This window comes from Dendrobium catenatum, unplaced genomic scaffold (genome assembly GCF_001605985.2).
Source record: "Dendrobium catenatum unplaced genomic scaffold, ASM160598v2 original_scaffold_89960, whole genome shotgun sequence".
NCBI lineage: Eukaryota > Viridiplantae > Streptophyta > Magnoliopsida > Asparagales > Orchidaceae > Dendrobium > Dendrobium catenatum.
In genome coordinates this window covers 62,599-80,826 of record NW_021408401.1, presented here as the reverse complement: position 1 = coordinate 80,826, position 18,228 = coordinate 62,599, and the positions used below count along the sequence as shown (strand labels likewise).

At 35.8% G+C, this 18,228-nt stretch overlaps 2 protein-coding genes and 1 long non-coding RNA gene across 3 annotated transcripts; 1 reads left to right on the top strand and 2 right to left on the bottom strand.

Annotated features, from left to right (window-relative positions):
• Nucleotides 1-2,407: 2,407 nt before the first annotated feature.
• Nucleotides 2,408-3,083, bottom strand: LOC110115378 (17.1 kDa class II heat shock protein). Its single transcript, XM_020848593.2, has one exon. The coding sequence runs from the start codon at nt 2,954-2,956 to the stop codon at nt 2,495-2,497; it is 462 nt and encodes a 153-aa protein (XP_020704252.1). The 5' UTR covers nt 2,957-3,083; the 3' UTR covers nt 2,408-2,494.
• A 6,929-nt stretch (nt 3,084-10,012) lies between these two features.
• On the bottom strand, nt 10,013-14,043 carry LOC110115381 (DEAD-box ATP-dependent RNA helicase 42). Its single transcript, XM_020848597.2, has one exon. It carries the CDS (start codon nt 13,633-13,635, stop codon nt 10,258-10,260), a length of 3,378 nt encoding a protein of 1,125 aa, XP_020704256.1. The 5' UTR covers nt 13,636-14,043; the 3' UTR covers nt 10,013-10,257.
• Nucleotides 14,044-14,210: 167 nt separating this feature from the next.
• LOC110115377 lies at nt 14,211-15,382 on the top strand. The gene is made up of 3 exons (XR_002305335.2): nt 14,211-14,463; nt 14,581-14,656; nt 14,778-15,382. It is a non-coding gene; the product is annotated as an uncharacterized LOC110115377 (long non-coding RNA).
• Nucleotides 15,383-18,228: the final 2,846 nt, after the last annotated feature.

The window sequence follows — 18,228 nt, the reverse complement described above, 5'->3', positions numbered from 1 at the left end:
AGCTTTATGGTCGTGCTGTGGCTATAAATATAAGATCTCAATGGCTTAGGGAGCTTTTTTGCTGTATTTTGGTTTATTTCTGTTGCCTGTTTTTTGCTGTTCTTTGAGCAGGTTTTTTGATGCTCTAGTGGGCATGATCCTCTGTTTGGAGCTCCGCCGGTTTCCAATTTTCTTTTAGGGTTATTCATTACTTGTAATTGTTTGTTTCTTCATCTTTCATCTTTTAATATACGGGCCAAGTCCAAATTTTCCCAAAAAAAAAAAAAAAAAAAAAAAAAAAAAAGCTGTTGGTCAGAGACACTCTTCAGATTTTGATGGAAGCCAGAAGAACAAATTTCTTCTTTCTGAATTTTTTCTCGCTGATTAAGGTAAAGTGAACTCCTTAGGTGAACTGAGACTGCTTTTGTTGATATTTATCGTGGACAAATAACTGAATAGCTTTGTGGCTCTCTCCTTTTGTATCATCTGCATGCATAAGATTATTTGTTAGTTGGTCAAGAAGAAGTATTGTCAATTGCTAGAATTGCTATGCTTCCTAGTTAATATGTGTGGATGAGTAGGGATGGCATGTCATAGACTATCTAGAAAGACAAGAAACTTATTAGCTGAAATTGAGACACCATTAATTAGGAGTATGTTAGACCGGTACAGGAGGGACTAGTACAACTGGTCCGATCTGCTTCCGTAGGTTCCATCTCTGATCCGTGGGGCCCAGCAGCCTCGTTTAGGATAAATTAAGGTGATTTAGATGGGAAAATTCAGAGGGGTTGTTTAGAGATTTCCTTTAAGATTGTATGTTTTAAGCAGAATGTTTTCCTAGGGTTAGGGTATCAGGTATTTTTCAGAAATGAGTTTGTTCTTCGTTATTTTGGGCTCTAGCGATGTCTAGAGATTTGGGAGAACCAGATCTTCCTCGAATTGAAGATTCATTGTATCTTGTATGTTTTCTTTTATCTGCTATCAATACAATCGCCCCTCACCTTTGTTGCCACTGTTTCATATGGTACTTTGTCTTCAGTTAAGCCAATGAGAATGATGTTGAATGCAATGAATTGTGGTGGTAATATGATGAAATTAGCTTACTTGAAAATATGAACTGCCCTGCCATTTATAACCTGAGATGGCTTCTAACAAAATCCATTTCGGTAAACTGGGCTTAGAATCAAAAGTTGTTGCGATAAGCCAACAAAAGCTAGAGTTGATACTTTGTGGCTTTGACAAAGAAGACATGTTTTAACAAATTGATTAGCGAGAGGAAGTCCACGCAAGAGAATTTCTAACACGCTCAATTTGAGCGGGTTTCGATGTCGCACGAAGGGCCTATTATAATACAGGGCTAATACTTTAGAGGATTTACTTCTATTCCGCTCAAAATTAACCAAACAATCTAATTTAACAAATGCTGGTAATTAAAAAAAAAAAAAATGCTGGTAATTATATTGCTTTATCCTCCTAATTTTGCATACCAAACAGCCCCTTAATCTCTTGTCCGATAAATTTTAGATGCAAGGCAATGTAGAGTTCTTCGAACACCCACTTGGTCATCAATTAAGGTCGAGTAAAAATACTTCAAAATTGGCTTCTCTAATGTAGAAGTGGATGGTGCAAAAAAGAAAGAAAAAAAAAAAAAAAACTTAAACATTTATTCCAAATTACGTGAGGTTGGCTATTTGAATCATTTTTTTCATTGTCCTATTACTAGTCCACTCTAATAGAAAAAAGACATTTTTAATACTTTCTAATAAAATATTTTTAGATTTATCTCTCTACATAAATTCAAATCATCTAATGTGACAATCAAACCTATCTATATCTAAAGCTAATCCAATCTTTTCTCTTATAGACTCGCATTATGTCTCTAATTATAAGGTAATTTATCCGTCTAAACATTCCCGTCTTCGCAACACTGAATTGTCAATATTTTATGCCAAAGAGCATTTAAGTCTCATCATCATCTTATAAAATTTTATCTCAAATTTGAAGGATATGTTCCTATCAAACACCAAGCTCGACAAATTCATCTACTTTAACCATTTAATTTGAATTCTAATAATAATACGCCATCGATTTCACTATCATTTAAAGCAATAATAGCCCTATTGTACATTTGCTTCAAGCTTAGATTCAAAAATATATGTTAAAATTTTTTAATTTTAATATATTTTAAATAAATTATATATTAATCTTCTTTAAATGCTGAATAAAGATTAATTCAAATTTAGTATATTATCTAAAAAGCTCGACCATAAAAAAGCTAATAAACTCTTTAACTCAATTAACAAAAAAGTTACTAAAAACCCACTCGGCGGCTTCTTTATTATCCATGCATCCATCATTTGCCTCATATTTCACACAGGAAAAAAAAAAAAAAAAAAAAAAAAAAAAAAAAAAAAAAAAAAAAATTCAATTTTGGGTTCGTAAACCCCAAATTTCCAGCTTCATTCATCGAATACAAGCTAAACTCCACAAGCACAAACCTCTCCTTCCCCCAATCTCAAGCAACTTTGACCTCGATGGTCTTAGGTTTCTTTGGCTCCGGCGGCGGCGTCTTCTCCACAGTCACCGTAAGCACCCCATCCTGGCAAACCGCCGAGATCGCATCCAAGTTCGCATTCTCCGGCAACGGGAACTTCCTCATAAATTTCCCCATCCGGCGCTCAATCCTCAAGTACTTCCCCTCCTTCTCCTCTCTTCGCTTCCTCTCACCGCTCACAACGAGCAGATTCCCCTCTTCCACCTGCACTTTGATATCCCCGTTCTTGATCCCCGGCATGTCGATAACGAACACGTACGCACCTGGTAGATCCTTCACATCCGCCGGCGTAGCAGCCATTGCCTTCCGGTCTCGGACGTATGCCCTTGTCTGTGGGTTGTGGGTCTTCTCCGTCTCCTGCTCAGGAATGTCCATCAGTTGATAGATCGTCGCCGTCAAGAATGGATCGTCGAAGAACTCCATGGATAATTTGCGGATTGTTGTTTCTTATTTGAGCTTCTTTTGTCGTCTATTGATTGGTAGTGAGCTGAATGGGATGCAAGGGGGATTTATAAGCGGGGAGGGAAGAGAAAGAAGAAGGGCGAGGGAGGGGCTCGAGGGATGTCGAGAAGAAGGAAGAAGGGTCGGGAGGCTGTGGAAGCTTCTAGGCGATAGTCGTGTTTCTCTAGTTTTTTCTCTCTCAGTTTAGAAGACTCGGGGGCCTGAAAGAGGGCAAATTATTGGGTTCAGGACACCAATCCGGTCATCACGTCACTAAAATGCATTATATCTCAGTGTATTTGGGTGACGTGGCGTCATCGGATGGGATATCCGGACATTCGATGACTGGACGCAATAATTCGCCCCGAAAGAGAGACTCGTTATTGTGCTCGCCACCTTTTTACCTTTAGACCAATCGAATTGTTTATTAAGTTCTTCTATTTTTTATTAAAAGGATATTAAAATTGTTCTAGAATATAGTGGAATTATTATTTTTCTTTCATTTATAAATTCTATATTATTTTTAATAAAATTAAATCATGAAATATTAATAAGAATGCCCAATATACTAATTTACTTTTTTTAGGTCAATTAAAATTTTCTCTTTTAGATTATCTTTAAGGTATTGTTTGGTTTGCTAAAAGCGAATGAAGGATAAAATAGAATACAAATGTCAAAACATGTAATGGATTTGAAATATTTAGAGTTGTTTGGATTTGTGTAAAATAATGTATGTATTTTTTTTGTTCTATCTAAAGTGAATTTAGTATAAAACTCAACAAGTGTGTAATGTAAAGTCAAAAATAGTGGTGATTGATGGCTAATGGCAAGCAGTGCCTGACGGGCGAGTAGTGTCCGGTGCCATCCAACATCAAGGTCAAAGTTAGCTTACAATGTGTTTGGAATTCAACTAAAAAATGTGAATTTTTAAAACATAAAATGAGTGAGTTTTTAGAAATAATCAAAATTTTGAAAAATATTTACAATTTGTTAATTTGTTGTAGGAATAATAATTTATAAAATAAATCATAAATATCTTATAACAAAAATTATCTAATAAATTTCAAGAAAAATAACTATTATAATAAGTTGAACTATTATCTTCTTCTATATTGTTGTTGGTTTGAGTGTGAACTTAGGCTTCGTTTGGGACGGCTTTTTTATTGCTTTTTAAAACGAACTTTTAGTACAAAAATAAAAAATTTTGTACTAAAACTCCATTTTAAAAAGCAGTAAAAAAGCCGTCCCAAACGAAGCATTAGTGTATATCGATTTGATTTTCAATTTCCTTTTTCATGATATCACCTATCTTTGACTATTAGTTGTCATTGTGAGGAGTATTGATGAATTCAAAAATTCTCACCATATGCAAAAAAAAATATTTATTAAGAGAGATGGTACCAACATTGTAGATTATTGAATTGGATTGGATATTGTTGTGTATTTGTTGAAAAAAAAAAAAAAAAAGGTTTTGAAAAAAAAAAAAAAAAGGTTTTAAGATATTGAAACTATTCTATATTAAATGAGAAACATTGATCATGGGGTTCAATGGGAGTAAAAAGTGGAGTTGACATTACTGGGATCTGCTGGCTTTGTTGTGTAATACAATATGGCTTGGCTTTATCTTACCTACAGTCTCATTTAAAAGATATTTATTAGTTGGTGAAATACTAGTGGTTAATGTTATATTAAAGTTTTATGTATTATATCTTTTAAATATATAAAGTTTAGCAAAGCAAGTATTTTTTATTTTCTTTAAGGTGGCATATATTTATATTTATAATCTAATTCATTTTATTTGTTTTAAATAGTTAAAGTTTAAATCAACAAGAATATATTTTTATTTAAAATATTATTCTTATTTTAAACAAAATATAAATCTATCTTAAAGTGAGCAAATTTAAATTTTCATTTGCAAGTAGTGAGGTGATTAAAATTAATTTGTAAGATCACCTTAAATATTGTGGACATTTTATTGCAAGATAATTTGAGTCTATATTATTTACATCAAATTGTATTTTTCATTTTCTTGATTTAAGACATTTAGCTTAGTGAAGTTTTAATTGTAATTAGATTGGGTTGTACTCGCCCGTATATGACAATACTTATGATGTAAAGAACTTCTTTGGTTTAAGGAAGTGAGGTTTGCAAAGCAAATCTAGGATTAGTGAATTCTAGCCCAAGAGTTGGCTAGCGTGGACGTAAGTCGGATTGGAATTCGGGCCGAAAAGGGGGAGAGAGGGTCTAACATTTATGAGACACCAAGATTTTTACGTGGAAAACCCCTGAAAAGGGGGAAAAACCACAGGGCCTAGCCCAGTTTGAACGAATCCACTAGTATTTGCAGTCGATTACAAATGAGGCCCTTCCTTGGGAGAAGGCCTTAGCTTGATTTACATCTTATAGAGTACAATACATGATGTAAATACAAAGAGCTACTATTGACATATTCTCTTGGTAGGGAGGACCGTAGTCGGCGGACGACGTAAGTCAGGAGGACCGTAGTCGGCGGGCGACAGAGGTAAGAAAGTCTGTAGTCGGCGGGTGACGTGAGTCAGGAGAACCGTAGTCGGCTGGCGACGGATGTCAGAAAGACTGTAGTCGGCGACGTAAGTCAGAAGGACTGTAGTCTGATGACGAAGATCAGAAGGACAGCGTCAGGCAGAAGTCCAACCATGGAAAGAAATCAATCTTCGCGTAGACGTACAACGAAGTCCGATCACCGGTAGAAATCCGGCTTCGGGTAGAAACTTGGCGAAGAGTGAAGGTTCGACGTCGGGTAGAAGTCCGACGTCTATTGGTGGCAAAGGAGAACTCCGGCTTTACTTAGGCAGAGTCTCAGTGTCAGAAGAGAACTTTGTTGCAAATTGAGAAGAATTTAAGCATCACGTGGAAGTTGGGAAGAATTCTGGCGTTCTCCCAAATATTTGGCAGAATCTCGGCGTGTTCGGGCGGCAAGAAGAGCATCGGCGGTGGTCGAGGAGGAGCTTCTTCCTTCTCCTCCTTCTCTCATTCTTCTCTCTCTTCACTTGAGTCCCCTTGGTGTAGAATGAGGGCTATATTTATAGTTTTTCTGGAGTGGCATAGCCCGTAAATAGGCGTGAGATCAGGGGCGAATTGGGAGTGTTTTGAATGGACGGCCGATATCGAATCCTTTGATCATGCACCGTTCTTTGGGCATTTGAAGGCCTTAATGATGTTGGAATTCGGCGATCTTGAGCTCGTTGGATTCGTCTCGTCGAGCCGTTCGATTCGAGTAGAAGCTCGTCAAAATCGGAGACCGTTTGGTAACTCAAATTGCGGTTTGAACATTCCAACAGCGCTTTGAGCCCTTGATTCGGACTCATTTGGGCTCGGATTGGGTTGATCTTGGTGTCGTTGGGTTCGTATTTCCGAGACGCTCAGTTTGACTGTAAGCTCGCTGAAATCGGAGTTTGGGTGCTTCCGAATTTAATTTTTGAAGTTTCTGAGTTGGGTTTTGCATCGAGATTTGTGCCCAATCAAGATAATTTCATGATAACGTATCAAGAGTCATTGCAAATAATGATTTATTTTGGATTGTATTTATTGCTATTGAGTTTGAATTCAATAAATCTTGGATGTAGTTCTTGCTTACTGTTTTGGACTCCAATGAAACCACTCTCTCTCAACAAGACTTTTACCTAAAGTTCGATAAGCACCTTGGCTTAGTCTGCCGATGCAGGGAGATTTTTCCTAAGACTGTTCATTAAAACTATCTTTGGATTGTGATTTCTTGCCACACCTCTTTTGTGGCTAAGTATTTCAGAGTTACTAAATAGTTTGACAAGTGGTCTTCCACTCAATGATTTCTTGCCCAAGTTCAATCAAGAAAATGGAATAATTAAATCGCATCCTTCATCGGTTAGAAGACGACTAGGTCGATCAAGAGTGACAAATATTCGAAACACAATGGATGAAAATCACAACCACCCTGAAAGTTATGTGGTTATTGTCATCAAGCTAACATAATATGTTCGTTGGCTCACAAAATCCTAAAAATATAATGCGCGTTACAAGTTATGTACTACTTTCTCGTCTTTTATAATTTCATATTTTACTCACTTTCGAATAGACACGATAGGACAACGATACAAATTCGTTTATCTCATGGTATTCATTTCACATGGACAAGTGTAATGGACTTGAGTCATTACTATCATGTTAGAAATAATGAATTATTTTCTTTTGAAATGATGTTACAACTTCTAAACAATTTTCTTTCTAAATATATCATGCTAGTTTTTGTGTCATGTAGGAACAATTTTCTCATTCATATGCTAAAAGTTAATATAGCTTATAAAAGATGGATTCATCAATGCGTTAGAAAATCTTATCTAATTAATAAGTTAACAGAATATATCATCGCAGAAGTTAGATACAACCTTAAGATAAAAATGATATAATAAGGATTCATTTGGGACGGTTTTTTCTCCCCAGAATAATTTCATAATTATTCTGTGCGGACGTCGAATACTGTCCGGAGACCAATCAAAATGCGCCACTTCACCCCTTGGTACAGTGGCTCGGTACCGCTCGGTATCGCGGCTTGGTACTGCTGACGTGGTGCAATCTGATTTGTCTCCGAATGACATTGTGTCTGATATCCACACAAAATAATTTCTCAACAAATGATAAATTATTATGCGCAGACCCCAAAATTCGTCCAGATACCAACCAGAATGCGCCATGTCACACATTACTTGGTATCATGGCTCAATCCTACTTGGTATCGCTCAGTACAACGGCTCGATATTGCTGATGTGATGCATTTTAATTGATCTCAAAAGACGTTCTGCGGTCTCCACACAGAATAATTTATCAAGAGACTAAAAATTACCCTTTTTTATGATGAGAGCATAAGTTTGATTATATTAGAAATAAAACGGGATTACTAGTAATGATACCCAAAAATAAAAAAAAAAACTGTATAACACAGTTATTAGGGGTTTTAAAATCGGGGCTAAGAGAATAAAGAAAATCAAAAGAAACCTTTTTTAAAAAAAGGTCACTAGAAATCTATTAATTTAGTTAAATAGTATGAATTTTAAATAATTAAAAATAATTTAAATAATGAAATTTAAATACTTCAACAAATTACTTTATTTTCACCTAATTGAATAAAAAATAACTTTCAAAACAAGAATATATTTTTTACTATGCATTTGTTCTTCAGCAAAGCAAACATTCCAGAAAAGCTCTTGTCCTCACTCGTGGAGGAGATGCAACCATCAATTACCCAGCCAACAATTACTGAAAATTTTCATATATGTATTTTTTTTAATATTTTTTACTATGCATTTTTTTTTTTAAGATTTTTAAGTCAATTAAAGTTTTATTTGGGACAACTTTTAAATTATTTTTAAAATCAGCTTTTAATAAAAAAAAATTAAACTAAAAATTTTTATATCAAAAAACAACTTTAAAAAACATTAAGAAAACTACCCCAAATGAAGTCTAAGACAAATTGATATAAATATTTCATACAAAAACTTCGAACCTAAAACCTCTTATCTAATGACAAAAAAAAAAAAAAAAAGCCAAAAAAGAAAAAAATCATAATTATAGGATGTCTTTGTAAATAACATGTTAGTTTAAACAAAAAGGCATCAAATAAAACAAACTAAAATTTTAATTGGGACAATTTACATATTGCTTTCTATAGCAACTTTTAATTAAAAAATTTGTTAAAAACAAGAAAAAAAAATAGTGGTCAAAAGCTATCGGGATAATTTTTTTATTGATTCTTCGAATAGAAAAAAATATTTTAAAAAGCAATAAAAAAATTATCCCAAACAAAACCTCAGTTAAAGTGCATTGATAGATAACATTCTTTTAATACAACTAATACAAAGATAACATTATTAATCATATAAAATTGACCAAGAAAACCTTACAAAACAAATCCCAGCAACAGAATGAGTGAGACCCCTTCCAATGACAAGCATGAAGCAAACTTCTAACAGAAAGCAATAATAATAGTTTGGAGTATTAATGTAATCAGATGATGTGCACAAATTAAATTTTAAAGTCTGATATTGGCTCATAGATTACTCTAGAATATGCAATGAATTTTGCATCAATAAAGCTGAACTAAAAGATTTCTGGCTCAGAAAGAGAACTGCATGGTTAGACTTCAATTGTGCCTAACATCGACTACCATTTTCTGGAGCTAAGATATTCATTTATTCCTTCTTTCTTCTTCACAAATATTAAAATCGGTCAAGTGATATATTTAACAGCTAGAAATCAAAGAACCACCCATTAATCACTGCTCCTCTCAGCAATTCAGTCAAAGTTTCCAATCAGAGTCTAAGAGAAATTTCTACCTAAAACTGGTAGAAAATTTCTACACTTGCATCATCATGAACTAATGCATCCTAGTCACTAATATTCTGTCCATAGCGAGAGAAATTATTCTGTGCGGAACTCGGATTGGGATAACCGTCCGGTTTACTGAATATATTTAGTAAATACTACACAAATACTTAGTAAATTTTTTTGCTGAGTGTTTGTGTAGCATTTACTGAGTATAGTCAGTAAACCGGACGGTTGTCCAGTTTGGATTCCGCACGTAATAATTTCCTCCATAGTAAAGGGTAAAAGAAGCTAACCGCCTAAAATATGTTTCTTTCGATGCTTGGACATTTGTCAAAGCTTATTCATAAAATATTTCAAGACTAAAATTCATAGCCATTAATAATGGGAGCAATAGAAGACACCCGTGCTAAAAATTGCCATGTTCTTTCTCCTAGTAAAACTCCAAAAAAAGCACAAACAGCACAACTAGTTGTTCTTCTTGAGTGGTTCATAGAAAGAATTAAAAAAATTTAGAAAAGCATACATGACTATATTGTCGTGTTCAAAAGAAGCTTTATTTAAAAAACAAAAAACCTTTTATGACTTAATAGTCCTGTATCAACTTGGAAACACCTACTAACTCAAAATCACTTACAGATGATCCAAAAAATCCAGTCTATCCAACACTTATCAGTAAACAATGGTCCTTAGTCAAATAGGGAAAATAAACAAATCAATATCTTCTGCTTCCAATTTAAAATTGTAGATAATAGGCATTACAAATTGTTCAAAAGTTCTTCAAAATAACAACATGGTGGAAAGGCACCAGTAACTAATTTACATCAATATATGAAGTGTCAAGAGATTAGCAGCCGGGTCAAAATCCGTATATTTAAAAATAGAGAGAGAGAGAGAGAAAAGACCCACAAAATCTCATTCAAAATATCTAATTTAAGAGAGACAATTTAAAGGACGGAATATTTACCAGGTTGTGCAGAACCAGGAAGAGAAAGAGATTGAGCAGTGTAATCCTCAAGCACTCTTTTCAACTCAGCTTTGGCTTTCTTAACAGAAGACTCGGTGGGGCCTTCTATAAATAGATAAAGCTTGCGTTCCATGGAACTAGGAAACTTACCAGGAGGGTAATACTGGCCCCTTGTGGTAATTGCAGCGCCAGTCCACTCTGATATTGGACCCAAGGTCTCCTTATGGGTGACCTTCCACCGGGCATTCTGTGGGAATTCATTGATCTCCAGCTCTGCCTCGTAGTGCTCCGGCATTGCATCAGCTTGTATCTTTGCTAAATTGTGCTGTAAATTCATGGCAGCCGCTAGGGCAGCAGCCCTTGCAGCAGCATCACCAGGCAGAGATGCACCAGGTAGACCAGCTAAAGAAGGCATGGTTGCAACAGGGAGACCTGAAGTAGAAAGCAATTGAGCTGTTGCAACATTAGCAGGTATTGAAGAAATACCAGCCTTTGCAGCCTGAGCAAGAGCAGCAGCTTGAGCAAGAATAGCAGCTTGAGACAAATCACCTCCAGCTTTTCTAACGCCATCATCATCAGAGTCTGAGTCAGATTTATCCTCTTCAAATCCATATTCTCTTGCCTGAGCTTTCTTTGCAGCTTTACTAGCTTCATCTTCTTCTTCATTGAACTTGAAACCACTTCCACCATAGCCAGTACCATGTGCTTGTTCCATGCCCTCTCTCACCTTTGCCATAAAAGTATCAGCAAGTGCTCTTAGATCCTCAGGTACAGCTTGTTCAGAAAGTTCCAGAGCTTTTACAAGGTCTGGTGCATACTTAGCATCATCCTCAGAAACAAATGTGACAGCCATACCTTTCCTGCCAGCACGGCCTGTTCTGCCAACGCGATGTACATAATCTTCATAGTGATTTGGAACATCAAAATTCACAACTAGTTCAAGCTCCTTCACATCTAGACCTCTGGAAGCAACACTAGTAGCAATCAGAAGGTTGCAAACGTTGCTCTTGAAATCTGAAAGGGTGGACTCCCGGTCTGTCTGGTCCTTAGCCCCATGAAGTGAAAGGCAAGGATAGCCATGCTTAAGTAAGTCTTTGAATAAGGAATCACATTTTTCTTGTGAGTGAACAAACACAAGGATCTTTCCCTTCTCATACCATTCTCCTAACAGCTCTAGAAGCCTTAAGAACCTGTCACTTTCTTGTCTAACCTCAACTAACTGGGCTATATCTTTATTGACAACACTTCTTCCTCCGACCTGGATTTCAATCGGTTTGTTCAGAACCTTTCTGGCTAATATCTCAACCTGACGAGGAAATGTAGCTGAAAAGAGTACAGTTTGACGATCTGGTCGAGTATTCTGAACTATCCTTGTGATCTGAGGTTCAAACCCCATATCAAACATTCTATCAGCCTCATCCATAACAAAGTATGTAACCTTTCTTAGGTTGGTAATCTTCCCAGCACTTGTGCAGAGTATATCTATCATTCTACCAGGAGTACATACAACTATTTCTGCCCCCCGTTTTAATTCACTGATTTGCTGAGCAACACCAGATCCACCATACACAGGGACACAGTTGAAGCCCAAGCCCTTTGAAAATTTCTTAATGTCACTGTGTATTTGTTGGACAAGCTCCCTTGTAGGAGCCATTATAAGCGCAATAGGACCATCACCAGGTACTACTGGAGGTTGATCTTTAATATGCCTCAACATAGGTAATACAAAAGCTAGTGTCTTACCTGAACCAGTCTTTGCTATTCCTATGCAATCTCTACCGCTCATAATAATGGGTAGAGCTTGAGCTTGAATGGGCATAGGTTTTTCAAAGTTAAGCTTCTTAATCGTATCTAAAATTTTGCTGGTTAATCCAGTCTGGTTCCATGTTTTTATAGGCTTAGGGATATCTTTTCCATGTACCTTTAATTCAAGTTGTTTTCTGTATGCTGCAACGTCATCAGGCGACATCTTAGCGATTTCCTTCACTTCAATATAAAAATTTTTCCTGAAAGGCGAGTACTGAATCTTAGAATGATCAACGATGGAGAGCTTCTCAGCCTTCGTCTTCTTCACTCTTTTCATGAAATCTTCATCATCTTCATCTTCAGAAGGAACCTCATTTCCAAGATCCTCATCCTCTGGGGCAGAGTCTTCATCAGGAAGTATCCTTCCCAATGGATTTTTGACACCTTTTTTAGATTGAATCCCGTTACTAAGGCCTTCCTTATTCCTCTCTTGTGAACCCAGCTTTGCATCAACTGATTTCACCGGTGCACTCTCTGCACTCTGCAGTTTCTCCACTTCGGGCAGTACCATGGAATTCATGAAAGCATCAAGTGGGTCAATTTCATCTTCCCCATCAGCGACATCAACTCCATTTGACACAGCACCTCTATTCTCATAATCAATGTCCATTACATCACTAGTAGCGTCATTCCGCACAGAACCCACATCTTTAGCCACTTCATCACCATCAGCATCATTCTCAGACTTAACTGCATCTGCTTCTTCATCATCGGACTCCCCTTCAAGAGTCCAATTTTTACCAGTCTGGTTAAGCTCCTCAACATTTACCTTCCCATCCTTTTCTCTTTCCTGCTCCTCTTTCTTCCTTTTAAGCTCCTGCCACTCTTGAACTCTACGCCGCCTCTTATCCATCTCCTCATCCAATTTGCGCTGCTCTTCTTCTAGATCTTGCTCTCGGGTCTTTTTCTCCTTGGCCTCAGCCTCGTCATCATCACCTTTCCTGTGGACATCCGCACTTCCTTCTCTATGCCTGTTGCTGCGCTCCCTCTCCCTTTCATGAGATTCTTCTCTCCTGCGCCTCTTCCTATCATGGTCCCTTCCATCATCCTCCTCATCTCTCTCCAACTCCCGTCGCTTCTCCCTGACCCTCTCTCTTTCCCTATCTCTCGCCCTCTCCTCCCTAGCCCTCTCCCTCTCCCGCTCCCTCTCTCTGTCTTCTCGTTCTCTTTCCCGCTCTCTCTCCTCCCGCCTTCTCGCCCTATCCTTCTCCCTGTCCTCCCTTTCCTCCCGCTCTCTTGCTCTCTCCTTATCCCTATCCCTATCTTCTCGATCCCTCTCTTTCTCCTTATCGCGATCTCTGGACTTCCGCTCCCGATCCTGATAGCGGGAATCCCTATCTCTTCTTTCCCGGTACTTCTCATCGTCGCTCCTCTCCCTTTCCCGCTCCTTCTCCGACCGCTGACTCTCCCGATCGCGGTCGCTTCTCGCATAATCGCGATCCCTTGCCTTATCTTTTTCCCGGTGTCTTTCTCTATCCCTATCTCCTCTCCCTAAAACCTCCTTCGTACTCTCCCTGCTTGATCTCTGTTTAATGTTCTCCACCTCACCCATTCGAGATCCCGTGGCGGAGAAAACCCTAGAAAACTGAATCGTAAAAGAAGAAACAGAGCGGGATGACGAAACCCTAGAAACGAGCAGGTTTGCCTAATGGGCGAAGCCTTCGCACCTGTTTTATGATCGTCATGGGTCATGGCCATCAGCGGCTAGGCGAAGCCGGCCATGGAAGCTTAAATGAAAAAAAAAAAAAAAAAAAAAAAACAATTAAATTATTGATATATATTTATACTACTATTATAAAAGAAGTTTGAATTTCCTTCCTCCAGTAAATCTTGATAATCCATTTTCTTTCTCCTTAAATTATTTTGGCCGTCCATTATATTATAAATATTTAATAAATAAAAAAAATTTCTTATATAAAGCTCATTAAATATTTTACGGTCTTAATCTATTCGTCCGTTCAACTTCTTAATTAATTAATTCTTATTTATTTATTTCATTAAATATTATTCGTCCGTTCAACTTCTTAATTTATTAATTCTTATTTAATTATTTCATTAAATAAATAAGGAGTTATTAATTCTTCTGAAGAATTAATAAATTATTTTCCCTAAGTTCCGTCAGTTTCATTTAATAATTAATCAATGTTTGGAAGAAAATTTTTTCCCTTAGTTTCCGTCCGTTTAAGTTATTTAATTTAATTTCTTCATTCTTCTCAACGTTTTATTAATTCATGTATTAATGTTTCGTGCAGGTCTAAACCTATCCGACTTTGCCTCTTCGTCTTCGTGCTGTCGTCCCTAAATATCACCTTCACCTTTTTGTCTTTGCGTCGTCGTCCATAATCTTCGGATTGCCCTAGCTGACTCCACTCGCCGTTAGGTAGGTTTCTCTCCAAAATGGATGTTTCGATCTCTTAAACTTCTTTAACGTTTGTTCTTCACGACAATCAATCACCCACATTTTTATTTCGGTGTTTCGACTTCTTAAACGTTTTAGGATACTTTCTTCAATTAATGCGGTCTTCTGAAATTCTTCAACATCTAGCTGCCTCTGCTCGCCGTCATCTCCTCCGGTAGGTTTATTGGCCAAAATTTCTTTAACGTTAGTTTTTCCCGGCATTTACTTACCCGCATTTTTATTTCGGTGTTTTCAACTTCTTAAACGTTTGAAGATCTTTTCTCCAATTGATTCAGTCTCCTGGAATGCTTCAACCTTTTTTCACTATTTGGATGCATGAAGATGAATTCAACCGTCGAAACATTTCAACCTCCGACCTTTCGGTTCCTGTAAGATGACTGTCGCATGTTGTCTTTCTTCCTTATATATATAATTGGTAAAATTATTATCACATGTTTTTTTCTTTAGCGCTTTCGTGATTTGGTTTTCGTTTCTGGATCTCTACTCTTTTTGCTTTAAAGAATCTCTACTTCAAATTTAGGTAATTATTTTTATGACGAAAATCATTTATTAATTTCGTCTATTTAATTATTGATTTTCTGCTATGTGCTTAAGCTTTGTGCTCTGGCTTTTATGTTCATGTCTTCAATTTCCATGACTGGTCCTTAACCTAGGAAAAGTTTCAAGCCTTCTTGTTAGTTTACGGCATTAAATGTTTGTCAATATTTAAAGATCACGAAAGCATGAGGTCTTTGCACTGTATATTGAGATTGGGAATTGAAGCCAAAAGAAAAATAGGTGAAATCATTAAGCATTGCAAGGTTTCTTCAATTACACAACCGATAAATAATCTAACAGATTGAGAATGATGATATACATCCAAATGCATCCAACTAACAGAGGAAAAATCTATAAAGAGTTAATTAAATAAGATGATATACATCTAAATGCAACCGTTTGTGGTTTACTTATCAAATTCCAAATCTTTCATAATACATTTAGTTACATTTACAAGAAGTTGAGTCTTTCTCAAAACATTAAATAGCTTGCAAGATGTTACTTTGTGTAACAATAACATCTATATGAAGAAGACACCTTGTTAGATAGCCAAGTAGACTGACTACAATCAACCTTCCAGATAGCCTCAACACTCTCTAAAGGGCAATAACTTTGGAAAATATAAACTTAAAACATTTTTAAAACATTTAAAATAGTCCAATTAGAGTAGAGCTAGATGACATGCTATGATGATGCTTATGAATGGACAGCCAAATTCATTATGCAATAAACCATTGACTTTACATAGTATATATATAACATTAGTCCAAATCAAATTTGAATTTAAAAGCTTCAGTTTAGTCAAGCACAAATTACAATAAGCCCTCTACCTCATTTTTTGAATAAAAAAATAATATTTAACCCAAAAAAAAAACTTCTTATTATTAGACTTAATAGGCTTAATTGCTTCTTTGAACTTGGGATATGTTTGGTTGGGGGCTTTAGATGGCAAATTAAGTGTTAAGTATAGTTGAGCAGTTTGGCTGATGAAAAAAATAAATTAATGTAAGTTGGCAATAAACTAATAAAAGTATTTAATTATAATTTAGCTTAAGCTCATTTTTTTAACTAAGCATGGTGTTTTAATATTATGTAAACAGAAGTTGATTTATGATTAAGAGACCTCGAACAATATTGTATAAACAAACCTCAACTGATTCTTCAGTGCTTGCTCTTTCATTGTGGGAGATAAGGTCAAATTTATAACCTTGATTAACTTATTTGCAGCTTTCTTGACGCTTGTAGAATCATTGTTATATGGAACAAGATTTTGTCTCTCTAATGGCTCTGGTGCAACTCCCAACCAACATAATCTCTCAGTCCAATAAAACTGATCTATGCTATAAACCCAACTGAGCTAATTATCTTCTTGGTGCATATGTCCCTTTAGATAAAGATCTATATAAACACTCCTTTTTCATCCTTAAATTATCTTCTTTTTTGTCTTTGTACTTTATTCAGTCATGAGGCATTTACTTTAAGGCATATTTTATGTTTGCCCTATGTTTAGTAAAATGTGTTGATGTATTTTTTTGTGATATTATTCTTGAGATAACATTATATAAAAAAATTTTAAAATCGCCAATGCCGGTCCTAAGCCCGGATGAAAAAGGTTGAGGGTTTATTTTTGTTACAATACAAAATTATGTTGTTCTTCTAAAAGTTTAGAAAAGAGTAGAATATTTGACAGACTAGGAAATATCATCCATGCTGTGTAGAATCAACTTCTATTCTCAATTTCTCTTTGGTGGGACCACTTATGCTTTTCAAGTAAGAAGCGATCTCTTCATATAAAAAATTCAGCATTACTTATTACTTCCATTTTGGTTGTGCAGTGGTAAGTGGTAACATAACAAATTGTGGCATTGCAATTATAATAAATGCATATTTATGCTTGATGTGGCAAACTTTTCTTGCTTTTAGTGTCATATCAATATTTACACCCTATAATTCTAGCACACATCTTACATGCCGCAATGGGTTTATTAGCTAAATGATGATTATAAGACTGCTTTCTTTAATTTTTTTTTGTAATTTTCATTTTCAATTGATTTTGAAAATATGTCCATGATAGTGAATGCATATGAGAGCAGAACATATATATATGTGTGTGTGTGTGTGTGTGTGTGTGTGTGTGTGTGTGTGTGTACGCGCTCGTGCGTGCGTGTGTGTGTGGGTTGGTGTGTGTGTGTTTGTGTGTGATCCTCCTGCTAGGCAGTTCAGCCGTGGCCAAACCGCACGTGACATGTATATAAACCACACAAGACAAAGTAGGTATCAAATTCACACCACAATTCATTACACCAACATCACTAACACTTAAACATGGGGTCTGGGCAACATGAACATCCCTAACCACTACAGAGTCCACCTGGGCTAAAATAGGAATAGTAACAACAGGTGAACCCTGGTGGGAAAAATTGTGTCACCACACAGACTTTGATTTCTCCTATTTTATAATCGAATACTACATTAAGAATAAAGTACAATCTCGAGAGACTGACACAATATTCTATAATGGATTCAATATCAAAATAGGGTTTTTGAAAATTGATATTTCTATAATCAAACATAGTTCAGAGAATAACATATTATTTCGAAAAATAAACATGAAATTCTTAAAAATGTGTTTAAAAATAGAAATAAGCTTTTTTGAAAAATTTATTCATTCTTTTATTTAGATATAGCAAGGAGAATATTGTATTATCTTAAAAGACGAATATAACATTTTTCAAGACATCCAAAAGCAAGAATGAGTTTTATAAAATGCATCATTTCTAAAATTGAATATAACAAACAGGACATTACATTATCTAAAAAGATAATATAACATCCTATAAGTATACTTAACATTAGAAATTAAGTTTTTAAAGACATCTACGTTCCCAAAGATTTTTCCCACGTTTCATATGAATAAAACAAGGTTTATTTTAGTCTTGAGTTCTCAAATCCCTATAGAAGCAAGCTTCTATAGTTAATTACATCCTAGGAGGGATACTCCTAAGAAAACTCTCGATTAAAGTAGTGATTTCATACCCTTTTGACTACAAAGTAGGAGACAAGGAACATAAGTAAGGATTTTTTAAGGAGAAAGTTTAATGTTGAACATTTATTAGCGAGTCAAAGGAGAAAAAGTAGGAGGAGCTAGATTCTGAGAAGCTCAGAGGCAACCTCAGTCTATCCTATGTT